At 44.6% G+C, this 13,559-nt stretch overlaps 1 protein-coding gene across 1 annotated transcript in view; it reads left to right on the forward strand.

The window, feature by feature from the left end:
- The window catches only part of BMP6 (bone morphogenetic protein 6), a gene marked incomplete at both ends in the record, with an annotated part of 81,247 nt that extends 70,408 nt beyond the window's left edge, over nucleotides 1-10,839 (forward strand). The window contains 5 exons of the mRNA XM_079533731.1: nucleotides 646-794; nucleotides 1,631-1,828; nucleotides 8,897-8,973; nucleotides 10,489-10,599; nucleotides 10,690-10,839. Coding sequence (XP_079389857.1) covers nucleotides 646-794; nucleotides 1,631-1,828; nucleotides 8,897-8,973; nucleotides 10,489-10,599; nucleotides 10,690-10,839 — 685 coding nt within the window. The remainder of the gene's footprint in view (nucleotides 1-645; nucleotides 795-1,630; nucleotides 1,829-8,896; nucleotides 8,974-10,488; nucleotides 10,600-10,689) is intronic.
- Between the last annotated feature and the right edge of the window lie 2,720 nt (nucleotides 10,840-13,559).

Below are 13,559 nucleotides of genomic sequence, written 5' to 3' on the forward strand. Positions count from 1 at the left end.
GCTTGCTTGATTCTGCAGAAAAGGCATAGATTTGAAAGCATTTGAAGCTGAAACCCAGGAAGGAGAGCCAGTACCAACATCCTTGGAACAACCCTCTCTAATCCATGTTTCTAAACCATAGCAAAATGTTTTTATGGGCCATATGGTAGTTCATCTTGTTTCAGTTTTTGATGCTTGGCATATTGCTTGATTTTTTTAATTTTTATTTTTGTCAATTGTGGTAGATCTGCTTTGTGGAAGTTGGGCTGAAACCACTAAAGCCCTTTCAAAAAAGTCATTGAATGCCTGGAAGTTCTGGTAATTTGACTGCTATCCTGCCAGGGCTAGAATTACTCTCTTCAGGAAGAAGAGTGGCTTATGAATTTCTTGCTGATGGAGAAACGCCCAGACCTAAGGACTGAGATTCCTTTTCCTCCAGCCTAGAAAACAGTGGAAAAAACTTTGCAATCTTGTTTCACATGCAGAAGCATGTGCATGGTGTGAAAGAACTCTGCATACAAACAGGCAGAGTTTGTGGGTTGTTTTTTAATAGCTGTAAATATTTCTTTTAATGATTTCTGCTTTTGTTTCCCCCAGCACTGTACCAGCAAAAGCTAGGGGAGAAAAACCCAGATATCACTATCTTGTCATTGCTCTTCTTTGCAGAGCCTCTGACCTGTTTCTGCTGGATACACGGGCAGTGTGGGCTTCGGAGGAGGGCTGGTTGGAGTTTGATGTCACTGCCACCAGTAACATGTGGGTGATGAATCCTCAGCACAACATGGGACTCCAGCTGAGCGTGGTGACCCGCGATGGTAGGTCATGGATCAGTTAATGCGAGTTCATCTCACAAGCCTTTTGGATGCTGTCTGGAAGTGGTGTTAATGGCGGCCAGTTTGATGTTGGGAATGAGCAACCAACCTGCCCTTGTGGGCTGGTGAGGGCAGCTGAAATGATAGCATTTCACAGGAATTTGAAAGGTGGAAAAGGAGAGAAGAGTCTGCAAGGGAATATGAAATTGGGTTTTAGAGGATAAGCAGTGGGGACAGAAAAGATCTAGGTGAGCACAAGATCACAACAAAAGGCAACGACGTCTTATCTCTACAGGAACAAGCCTCTAATTATATGTTTTCTTTTTATCACTTCATCTTAGAGTTTGGTATGCTTGTGGGGTCAAATGTGACCAGAAGGATTGTCCACTCTATTCCCTGAGGAAATGTTAGTGCCTCCCCAAATGTGCTGAGGGCCCGTTCCTGTGCTCTGACCAATACACCTTGTTTCTTTGCCCTCTGCTTTCCTCAAAGATCTCCTAAACCCTTCTCTGCTCCTTGTGTTTCACCAGCAGCAGAATAATGTCCTGAGACAATCAGGCTTTGTGTTTTATGTATCTTTCTCTATACCTATTTAAGACCTAAAATGGAGTAGAAGTACCACAGGAGTACAAAGAGCTGAGTGCCACGATGGAGCCTCTTGTCTCGGGTGGACAGGTTGCTGTTGTAAAAGTGTCAATAGGTTATAGTGGCAGAAGGGAAGCAATGGAAGAGAAACAGCGTGATCAAGAAGAGAGGAAATAGTGCTTCTGGGAATGCCGCAGCTCTGGAAATAGCAATCCAACTGCACAATTTCTCTAACTCTCCTGTTCGATTTGAAGGTTTCAGTGTAAATCCTAGAGAAGCAGGCCTTATAGGGCGAGATGGCCCTTATGACAAGCAGCCTTTCATGGTGGCGTTCTTCAAAGTGAGCGAAGTCCACGTCCGGACTACGAGGTCAGCGACAAGCAGGCGCAGGCAGCAAAATCGAAACCGCTCCACTCAGGCTCAGGATGTTTCCAGGGTGTCAACTGTCACAGGTAATCATGGAAAGCCCTTTCTGGCTGGGAATTGGGGTCGCTTCTTGGGACGTTTCTTTTTGCATTGATGTACAAAGGCAAGAAAGGGGATCTGAAGTGGGATGCTGCTCTTTGGGGGTGCAGGTTGCATCTGCAGTATAACGGGAGAAGGAATCTCATGTAAGGGGTCTTACAGGAGTCCTCAAACCCGGGCTGGAATACAGACCATCTGTGAAATCACAGACATTGAATTCAGTTTTTGCCTAGACTCACACCATGTGAAATACCAAATTTACAAGACTCAATATTGGTGTACACTGAGCTCTAGCATACTTCACGCATGCATTTCCAGCAGGATCTTCTGTTGGTTTCCTTTGGAAAAGCTGGTAGAACAACACAAGATTTCTTTTTTTCCCCCCAAAGGGAACAGCCATGTAAATGGTGATGTATGTTTTCAGGCATGCAAGCAGACTTGCTTGTTTGCTGTGGAAAGTTTGCACATTGCAGGTGTTGTACAACAACAATACTGCAGATGCAACCTGCACCCCCAAAGAGCAGCATCCCACTTCAGATCCCCTTTCTTGCCTTTGTACATCAATGCAAAAACACGCTGTTACGTGATGGTGGGATGTATGGGAACTGCTGAATCAGGGCCTCAACCTCTGATTGATCACCTGAGGCGAGCCATGAGTCAGCCTGAGGAGCACAGGTGAAGGCAATTCAGCTGTGCTGCCAGAAAGAGTGGAGCCTGGCTGTACCTCTCCTAGAGGTGGCTGCCAGTGGGGAAGGATCTCTGCTGGAGATCGCCTCTACTGGTGTTTTGTGGGTGAGCCCTGGATAAGAAGGCCTTCTATTTATTTTCTTTTGTTATCATAGTCTACTTTGCCTAACTCTCTTGTTTATTTTGTGACCATAATTTCCTAATATTCTTTGATTATACGTGGGACAACTCTGAAATTCTGACAAAACTGAGAAAGTCCTGCCGTGTGCATCTTGTCTGCTTTCCAGCTGCTCTGCCTTATATCACAGTGCTGCAGTCCTTCATTCATCATGTACCTTCTTTCCTCTCAAACATTTCAGCCCACTCCAAGCTACTTGATTAATTTGCCTATGCTGCCCCCTTCTTTTCCAATAGGATCCCTGCTTTTCCAGCACCTATAAATGACCATACCCCCAGGAAGGGAGGTGATTGCTTTTTGTCAGTGTACCTTCAGACCCAGCATGGGGAGATGAGCCAGCTTGGCCAAAACTGCAGTGAGAATTCTTTGGCTGCCTTCTCTAGCATGCTTGGGCAGTGGGCAGGCTGCACCCATGATGGCACTGCACATGCTGACAAGGTGCAGGTATGGCTGCCAGCGGTGCTGTGCTGGAGGCTTTGTCCTCTGGGGCTGGCAGGATAGCTGGGGAAAGTGGGCTAGGATGAGACACAGGGACCAGCATCCATCTGCCATGCCATCCTATTGCACTTTGTTGGGGTTAGTGGCTGGGTAACCTCCCTGCCCAGAATGTACTGTTTGTCCATATAGGTACTCGCTTCAGACTCAGGATAGGCTCAAGCTTCTCCTTAGTTCCATATGCTTTGCAGTGCTAAAAACAAGTTTTGAGTCCTATTAAATCAAAAGATATAGCTCAAAGCTCCAGAGGGAAAATATATATTGGGCCAAAGGGCCATTTTTACATTGCTGCCTTCTTTACTGCACCAGGCATCAGATTATAAAAGTATAAAAAGACAAAAAGGGAAAAAACGTAGCTGGCTGTTCTGCGGTCTTAAGTGCTTTTTTGAGCTCTCATAGCTCAAAGGCAGCTTTAATTTAAAACTTGGAATTTGGCAGTTCAGTCATCAACAAGGTATAGTTGAGCCTCTGTGGATTTAAGGCGGGGAAAGGGAGGAGAATTTGATGTTAAGATGTATGTTTGTTTGGTTTCTGTGTTTAGAAAAGAGAGACTGTGTCAGCTTATTTTCCTTTCTAAGTGTGACACTCTCAGACTCTGTTCTCCTTAAAAAGTGGTCAATTTAATAGCTTGAGAGGCACCGGGCATCCCGAGGAGGGATGACTTCATGAACTAATGTGCATTTTTAGCATTGGTGAGAAGAAGGAAACTTCTTTTTCAGTTGAGTGGGTTCCTGTGTCCGTGCTGCACTGATGCACAGCAGGCCTGGGGAAGCATTTGCCATGGGACAAAAAGCAAGATGCGGGTCCAGAGGTTACCCTGACAGTCATTTCACTCCTGGGGGTGCCCAGATGCAATAGGATGCAAGGCAGGCACAGTATCATGCATGGTCCTGACCTGCACAACTTCCTCTTTCCGTCTATCTTGCATCTCATCATATGTTTGGTGCATGCTTGTCCTTCAGCAGGGATTGATACCATCTACCAGGCCTTGAAGGCAGTTTCTCTCCTGGAGAGTTTAGCAGCTGGCTGGAGCTGGTGCTTCTCCCTTCCCTCTCTTAGTGATCACTTGGTTTGTTGGTTGGGTTTGTTTTTTTTTTTTGCTTCATTCCAAAAGTGATCCCCTTTTCCAAACGATGCTGTAATTTAGGTCATGGTAGTATTTAAAAAAAAAAAAAAAAAAATGCAAAATGATCTAAAAATGGAAAGAATTCCAAGTCTCACTGTTAGGAGCCCTTGAAATGTACTGCTGGATTTGGCACTGGATCTGGGGAGCCAGGGATTGTGCAAAGGCACGCTGCTGCCTGCAGGGCTGGGATCCTGCTGTGTCCCCTGTGATGTGCAATTCTTGTCCTGCAGTCATTACCAAGCATTTAGAAGCTAAGGTTATGGCTGTGGCATAAGAATCCAAATAGTCTGTAGTTTTTTGCCAAGAACACTTATTTCCCTGAATTACAAACACGTAGTTACAACTGGAACCGACTTATATAAAGCAGAACTCAGTAACCCCCATGGCTATGAACTGCTTTGACATCGAGTCCTGCGTCAATGCATTCCTGGATCTGAGCTCTGCTCATCTGCAGGAGGAGGATGAGCAGGATAAAAGAAAAAGTGGTTTTGGTTGTTGAGGCAGAAAATCATGCATCAGCTCAGGCCCAGGACGTGGAGGCACGAGGTGGCTGGGAGGAGAGCGAAGGTGTTTCTCTGTTTCTTGTGAGGTCTGGAGGCCATTGCCCAACCATTTTTGCAGTAGGTTCAGACCATGGCCCCAGGCTCTGGGCTGGCCATGTTGTTACCAGAAGAGCTGGAGAATCTTCAACTCAAAAAGGCAGCAGCCCCTGAATGCTAAAAGCATTATTATTCCATGGTCAGCTCCTCCATGACTGATTTTGAGTGGTTCTGTGTGGAGCCAGGAATCGAACTCAGTGATCCTTGTGGGTCCCTTCCAATTCAGGATGCTCTGTGATTCATAGAATGCTCCCTTCTTGGGTCCTTCTCTTCAGTGTCAGAGGCTCCAGGGTGAATAATATGAGGTGCTTCATCAATGGGGGGGCCCCTCAAGGCAGCACTTCCATGCAAAGATTCATACGCCATGCAGTGCTTCTGGCAGGTTATCCTGGTGCATGTGGGAGCTCAGTGCCACTAAGGGCAGTGCAAGCAAAAACTGAAGGTAAATAAGGCATGGCCAGCTCTCCTGTGTGTGCTGCCACGTGCATGTCCTCTCCAGCCTGACGTCTCCCCTTGTTCCCCCACAGCAGGCTGCTTTCATTTGAAGTGGGCTGTTGTTATCCACACGATCGGTTTACACTGGTTTCATCTGGGCTGATCACCAAAGTCAAACACCAAGGAGAAGTGGCTGGCCTTGGAGACCTCTGTCAGAGCTATCTGGGACTACAGAGGCAATTAATTACCCTGTGGAATTTGGTAAACTGGCACCTTTGGAGCAGTGAGGGTATTCTCAGGCAGCTCAATCTCAGTAAATATTTATATCTCCTTTGCCAGCACTTAACATGGGAGAGGAGGTAGGAAATCTGAGGTTGGTGCATATCTATCAGTAGGAGGAAGATCATTAGGGTCAAACTATTCCCTCTCCTCTTTAGTGATGTAAATGCCAGTGTCCAGCCTTAAGCGAAACATCTGTGCTGGCAGAGGGGCAGGCTTGCATTGTGGTGCGACCTCATTGAGGGCCATACAACAGAGAGGAGCCATCCTACTTATGCTGCTGGGACTGCCCTTACATATAAGAAGCCTTGGGACTAATTGTAAGTGCAGAACAAGAGAAACGTTTATGGCTGTTTACTTTGTTGTTGCTTTTTTTTTTCTTTTTAGTCTTGCAGCCTCTTGCAAGTGCCAAGCTGGTGTTCCCAACCAGAAAATGCACTAAACCTACAGTGAGTCTATAGGAACTCTGTAGCAGCTCTGTGGACTCTCAGGAGTTGTGGATGTCTCTGGCACTGAGCATGGCAATGTGGGCTAAAACAGTTGAGCACACTGGCCTGGGGCAGCTGACTGCTTTCCAGGGACTGGGGGTAATGTGTCATGGAGGCCAGGTTCACTAGTTCAGTAAGCTTGAGCTCTCAATCAAAAACTCTTTTCTGACTCATAATTATGTGGCTGTAGGGCATGTGCCAAGCCCCAAACCATCAGGAATGGATCATTATGTGTGATGATGTCCACCTGGGATGGACAGTAGCTGGTGAGCAATGAAGGGTGTCAATTTGGTGACATTCAGGATTTTTTAGGGCCAGTTTCACACAGTGTGAGAACAGACTCATAGCATGTTCTGTTTGTTAAGCAGTAATTTTTTCCTCTGTTTTCTTAAACTTTTGCTCGCAGTCTTCCTTCCCACTCCTGTTTTCTCTACTTCCCTCACCTTCTTCCCTTTCCCATAGGTAATTGGGGTAACTTGTATTTGGGAAATACTGTAGTTCTGCTTCCTTGGTTAGGAGTAGAATCATAGAATCATTAAGTTTGGAAAATACCACTAAGATCACCTAGTCCAACCCATCCCCACCATGCCCACCAACCACGTCCCTCAGCGGCACATCTAAATGTTTCTTGGACACCTCCAGGGACAGTGACTCCACCACCTCCCTGGGCAGGCTGTTCCAGTGTCTCACCACTCCTTGTGAGAAAAATTTTTCCTAATATCCAACCTGAACCTCCCCTGGTGTGACATGAGTGCATTTCTTCTTGTCCTATCACTTTTACTTGGGAGAAGAAGCCAACTCCTACTTCATTGCAGCCCTCCCTTCAGGAAGTTGCTGGGACTGATAAGGTCTCCCTTGAGCCTCCTCTTCTCCTTAAATATTACATACCAAATACCATGTTTCTCATAGAACAATTAAGTAGTGTTTTCAAGTACTAGCCTTTGACCACCAAAAGTATGTTATTTTTTTTTTCCCCCTCATTATGACCAGATCCTTTAGAAGCATCTCATGATAGGAATTTCATGGACCAAAAAGCTTCTTTAAAAACAAAACAAACAAAAAAAAAAACCAACCCAAGTGGCAAAACAAACCAACCCACACCCTGGTTACGGCTTGGTAGGTCTGGTTTGCAAATGGAAAGGTTGAACAGAAAAAGCCTGAGCTACTGGGCATGGCTGAAATAGCACATGTTTATGCTGCAACAGCCTGAGAGCCGGCTCTGCTCACCTGGTTACGTTTGTGATTGAAGCAAAGCTATTGAAAGCCTGAAATGCAATCCCAAATGTTTAAAACCCAAACTGCTTCTAAAAACAGCTCCCTAATCTGTGGTGGTTTGGAGGCTGGGTTTGTTTTGAGGTGTGGGTCTTTTTTCAGACCTCGGTGTTAACTGTACCCAGCTGTGGTGCTGGGCTGCCCTTAATGTCAGTTGGATGTGCTTTTAGTATTATAGTTTTCTTTTGAATAAATATTTGCATTTGTAGTTCCCCAACTTAGGGTTGGTGGGGTGGGGGAGGAAAGAAAAAGAAAGGCTTATTCAGAGCCAAGGAAAAAGTCACTAAAAATATTTTTCTATCCCAGCTGCCACGTTTGTGGAAAGCTGTGCTGGGACCATGCCCTTTCACGCAGCGTTAGGGGCACTGGGGGCTGCTTGGCCAAAACGAGGTCTCAGCATCCTCATGTGGCATCCGGCCTTGTATGGCAGCCTGCCGGGCCGCAGGCAGAGCGTGCAACAGGAGTGGAGGCCCCATTGGTAGGGAGCTGGGAAGCCAGGCCCAGATCCTGCCTGTGGGACAAACATGTTGGTGTCCTCCATCCATGCTGAAGGCTGGCTCTTTTGTTTCCTGCCACAGATGCTGTTTTCTTTGCCCTGCCTAGAGTCTTGGGCATGGCTGCTGGGCCACATGGCTCAGCTGGATCTGGGCAGCCATGGGGAAGTGAAAGGCCCCTCTGTCACAGCATGAGTCCTCCCTTCACCATGGTCCCAGGTGCTCGTGTGTGGAGCCGCCTCACTTTCCAAATATAGAGAGGAAATTCCATTCACAGACAAAAGCTGCATTTTGTAGGCATGTCTGAGCAACTTCTGCATGGTCAGAACTTCACTAACTGCTATGGCAAGGGTCAGAGCTGGGCATCCTGTGCTACTCTGTGCAATGGTGGCAGCACAGAGCAAGCTAATGGTGAGAGCTCATCGACTCTCGTGTCATCTGTGGATCAACATGTGGTGGTGGGCTGTGGGAAGTTTTGCAAAGTATGGTTAATACAGGTCTGAGAGGCACCTCTGTGCAATGTGGAGCCACCAACTGGGCAAGCTCGGGGAAAGGTACATGACTTTTGACTGCAGGACATCAGAGCTGTGCAAGGACTTCTGCTAACCGGCACAGGGCAACAAGGAACCTCCGAGGACTTGTGATGCCCTCAGGAACTGTGTGGGTTGTGAGTGCACCCTGGGGAAATGTGCATATGAGCGGCAGCAGAGATGTGGCACGTGCTGGGTGATGGAGCAGGGATTTATTTTGAAGAAATGATTTTAGTGGAGGTGTTTTATGAGCACTGCTCATCAGGTTTTTAAGGGAGGATGAAGGAGTTCTAAGCCAGTCACTGTTACTTGGGTGCCACCGTTCCCATAGGTATCTTGAAAATCTCAGTCCTGCTTTGCCTGTCCAAAGAAGAGTCTCTGCAGTGTACACATCTGCCCAGCTGTGTGCTCCAGTGATGCTCTGCCTCTTTAACTTTCTAAATTCCTGTTTTGTTCTTTTTTATCCTAACAGATTACAACAGCAGTGACTTAAAAACAGCATGCAGAAAGCATGAACTTTACGTTAGCTTCCAAGACTTGGGATGGCAGGTGTGTGATGTTTCTCACTGGATAAACTAGACATTTTGTTATGAAATGTTAGCTAAACAGTGTCATGGTAATTCCACTCAAGGTTGCCATTATGCTTTAAGATGTCCCTTGTGCCTCCCTGCTAAAACCAGTCACGGGGAAGGGCAAATAAATATTGATAGTTGTGACATTTGACAAAATCCAGAGGAAGCGTGATATTTTATGATACAAATATACAGCCATCCTCTGTCACTCATGGGAGTCACGACAAGGACTTGTATCTGCATACCTCTAATGATAAGGAAAAACAAATGGGTTAAGTACCAGTTTTAACAAAATCAAGTCTTTCTAGTCATCAACCCAATATTAACCTTCCCCTTATGTTAAAATCCCTAACTGGTGCCCCCAGGAGTTAGCACTGGCTGCAGTGGGTAGACCAAAGATTGGTTTTAGTTGCAACACTGCAAGGCTAGGGGGGTGTCTCAGGCAAGCTCTTTAGGGCCCAGATTCTAGTGCATTAATTGTCACATTTCAGTCAATGTCCTTTTCTTTTTTTATTTCAGCACCTTTTTGTGTGCAGAGCTTGCAAATCTTGCCCCTCCACACCCTTTGCAGTGCTTCCCTTATACAGCACTAAACCACAAATGTATTCACATTATCAGTGCTTGCCTGTATATCAGGAGAGTGCCTGCTTTACAAAGAGCAGCTTGCTTAACCACGAGCAAAATTATAGCTGAATGAGTATGTCAAATGTAGTTTTGGTGTGCCCAGGAATCCTTGTGTCAGCAATCGCACCACAAGCTTAGTTAAAAAGCTGTGGCAACAGTTGTTGGCTGTTTAGTTACTGCTGTGGCAAAATTCATGCTAACCCAGACGTGTTGACACCTGATGTCAAGGGAGAAGTGTCTCCTGATAACTGGCGATGATGACTCTTTAAAAACACCTTTCTGCACTGTTAACACAAGGACCGTTTTTTGGTTTTAATTTGCTTTTGGCTCATTTGTAGCAGCAGGAGAAAAGCTGTAATTTTCTTGGTGTTATCCCTATGGGGAAACATCATTTTTTTTTAATTCCCATGGCGTTGTGTTCCTTGCTGGGAAAGCCTTGCCACCTGCAGCTCAAGGAGGCCACTCTTCCCCACATGCAGAGAATTTAGACAGATGAAACTTCCTCCAGTGGCCCTAGCTGTAGTTCAGCCAGAGGACCTAACCTGCAGGAAACACTGGAGCATAAAGGCATCCAAACCACAATCCTCACAAAGTGCCACAGCAGCAGTTTTGGAAATAAAACTGTTTTCATTTGTGGCAGCGAAGCGCGTAGCAATGCACCATTCTTTGGACACGAACATCAGTGTCCATGGAAAAGTCACAGCTTACAAAAAAAAAAAAAAAGAAACAACAAAAACCTTCAGTGAAAACACATTTTCCCCCTCAAGAAAAAGTGGAAAATTTTCAGCTGGCCTTAATTGGGTGCAGTTGTCTCTAGAAGCTGGCAACTTTTTAATTAAAATCACGTTCCGTTTGTTTCCTAAAAAAGGACTGGATAATCGCTCCAAAGGGCTACGCAGCCAACTACTGTGATGGGGAGTGCTCCTTTCCTCTCAACGCACACATGAACGCAACCAACCACGCCATTGTACAAACTCTGGTAAGTCTCCAGAAGGACCTGTGCTAAAGCCATAGGTGAGTTTGTAAGTGAGTTACCATCGTATCAATTATGTTTTCTTTTCGACAACAGGTTCATCTTATGAATCCTGATTACGTTCCCAAACCATGCTGTGCACCTACCAAACTAAACGCCATATCAGTTCTTTATTTCGATGATAATTCTAATGTAATCTTGAAGAAATACAGGAATATGGTAGTAAGAGCCTGTGGATGTCACTGACAAAGTCTTCACGTGGACTCTGTGATTCTACCATGAACTTCCATACTACCTTCCATAATTTTACAAACTACCTGACAGTGGGGAGAAAAAAGTTGATGAATCACCTTTCAAAACACCATTTATGTGCCTTGTGCGAGGAAAGGGCTTGTGGAACCACATGGTGTGGTGTGAGCAAAGAGCTGGAATTCTTCAAACGCGACCCTAAGCTGCAGTGGCTGCTCAGCTCTGCAACTGGAGCTCGCAAAGCAGCAATATGCCTGCACACGTGCTTATTGGCTGGGATGGTCTTAATCTCACCTAGCAGCTTGGCCTTATCAGTTGCTTGGGTGTGTGCTACAGTTTAAGCAGATGGACATCCAACACCCAAAACCAGTGAGTTTTTTGAGGGGAGAGGGTCGCTAAAGAGCATTGTTACTACATCTGACTTAGTATATACCATGTGTACAATAGTAATACGAAATTCCTAAGGGTAGGAATTGCCTTTTGTCTATAAGGACCAGCTGTTACACCTCTCCTGTTAGCCTTCTCTGAAACCTATCATGATAGCATGCATTGTGCCAAAGCAAATCTTTTGGGTACCTTGGTCTCTGAGCACAGTTTAAATCTGATGCTGAGAGAGTAAGATGGCTTGGCTGCATCCTGTGTTAGAAATACTAGCATGAACTTAAGATCGTGGCTGATCTTTCCTGATCAGTGTTTGACTGTGAGTAGGGTAACTTCACATATTTGTTCTTACATGACTTCCTTCCACTCCCTGAGCGGAGCTGCCTCATCTTACTACCACTTGCCCAGGAAGGAAGTCTGGACACTTCTCCAGCTGTAAGTCAGACGTAAAAGTTTAGGGGCCATTCATTCTCTAGTTGGACAATTTATTTACAGGAAGACAAAATGTCAGCAACTGACTTATTCAAATATTTGGCCAACCCTTCCCCTTCAACTCACGCAACTAACAAACTGGTATAAAGGATGCATTCACACGGTAGCCACGGTTTGTCTAGCAGAAGCTAACAGCAAATTTTGATCAATATTAAACTTGTATTAAATGCACTTACCTCTTGATTCTTGCATTTAAAAGGCTTCTTGTAAATACAAGCTATAATTTATTGCACTTTTCACTGTATATTCATTGTGCTGTATCATTTATAGAAAGACTGCTTTTTAAAAAAGTTTTTATTTAGAAAAATCTCAGTGTAAACAATTGTATCACTTCGATTTTATACAAGAAACTCATGAGATTGTGCTTCACTAGAAAGTTGTTAAAAACATGATAATAAAGGCTTCCTTTAAGGCAGAAGTATGTACATTGATCTAACACATCTGCCATACAACACTTAGCTTCCATTGTGGATTTTTCACCTTTGCACATTTTTAAATTGAACAGAACCAAAAGGTTCTTGACAGACAGTGAAGTACCAGGAGCTATCCACTGATTTCAAAGTTCATTACTGTTCTATTTTATTTTTTTTTTTAATGAAAACAAACCTACTCCATATGATGGATAAGATCAGAATTTTGACAGATTAGTCAAATTAGCCTGTAGTTTGTCACATTCATTCCATGAGTTTCTGTGCACACACGGGATGGCAGAATTCAGTCCTTGGTTTGCTGCTGTCATTGTACTCTGACAGTACCTGCAGTGTAATTCTTTGGCTTTCAACTGTCAAACCTGGAGCATCTTATGCACCAAAGAACAGATCCATATCATAATCCAAGGCAACAGGGAGGGCATGGGCCTAACATTTAAACTTAGCAACACTTACACCTGGAAAAAAGGTTAAGGCTCAAGAAGAGTGGGGAGCTATTTTAGACGACTGTCAAACAGAGCAGAAAAATTACTTATATTGTACTACTTGTTCTCCAAGTGCTCTGACTAAAGAGCAGGTCAACACAAAGGTGAAGGTAGGAAATGCATGTAATCAGCTGTGAGGTCTAACTGATCATTTAATATTAATGAAGTAGCTATAATAGAGCCAGTTTGCTTTGACTCTATATAAATAGAGCATAGTTACTCCTCTGGAGCTAAAAAGCAGTCTACAACAAAAAAACATCCACCTGACACGTTCACTATGGCATCAGTAATGTTCAGGCACATGTTACAGTACCATTGCTTTCATTATGGCTGACCTCCCATGCAGAGAGGATTAAGAGGAAACAGCTCATGGTGGCCTGGTATCTTCCAAATGTGTGTTTTCAGCCTCCTGTGACTTTTCATTTCTTAACCAGCAGCCATATTAAGACAAACAGGTTGGAAGTACCATTGTAGAGGCAGTAGTTATTTAACACAGCTGCAGCTTTCAGCTTTCTAGCAATAGTGTGCAGTTTGGAAGGATTACTTTTTTTAACCAAATCTAACCTGAAGACAAAAATATTCTGCTGGTGCCCTTAGTTTGGTTTTCTTAATGTATTTTAGTCTCAATGGAAACCATTTACACTTCACTGCGGGAATGCAGAAATGTAGCAATACTACTAATACTGAAAATACTCTCCGTTTGCATATAACTACTTGTCAGTTCTCCTTCACAAGTAGGGTAACTTGCCTTTAACACACACAGAGGGAAGATACCAATGTTCAGTACATTCCATTTCCTAAAAACAAACCAACAAACAAAAAAGCCCCAATTCCCACCCCACCCCCCAACATACTATTTGAAAATTAGCAATGCCTTAAATCCCTCAACTACCGTACAGAGACAGCCAGGGACAGAGCATTGAGACTTTTA

The sequence above is a fragment of the Tetrao urogallus genome (assembly GCF_951394365.1).
Source record: "Tetrao urogallus genome assembly, chromosome: 3".
In the NCBI taxonomy this organism is placed as follows: Eukaryota; Metazoa; Chordata; class Aves; order Galliformes; family Phasianidae; genus Tetrao; species Tetrao urogallus.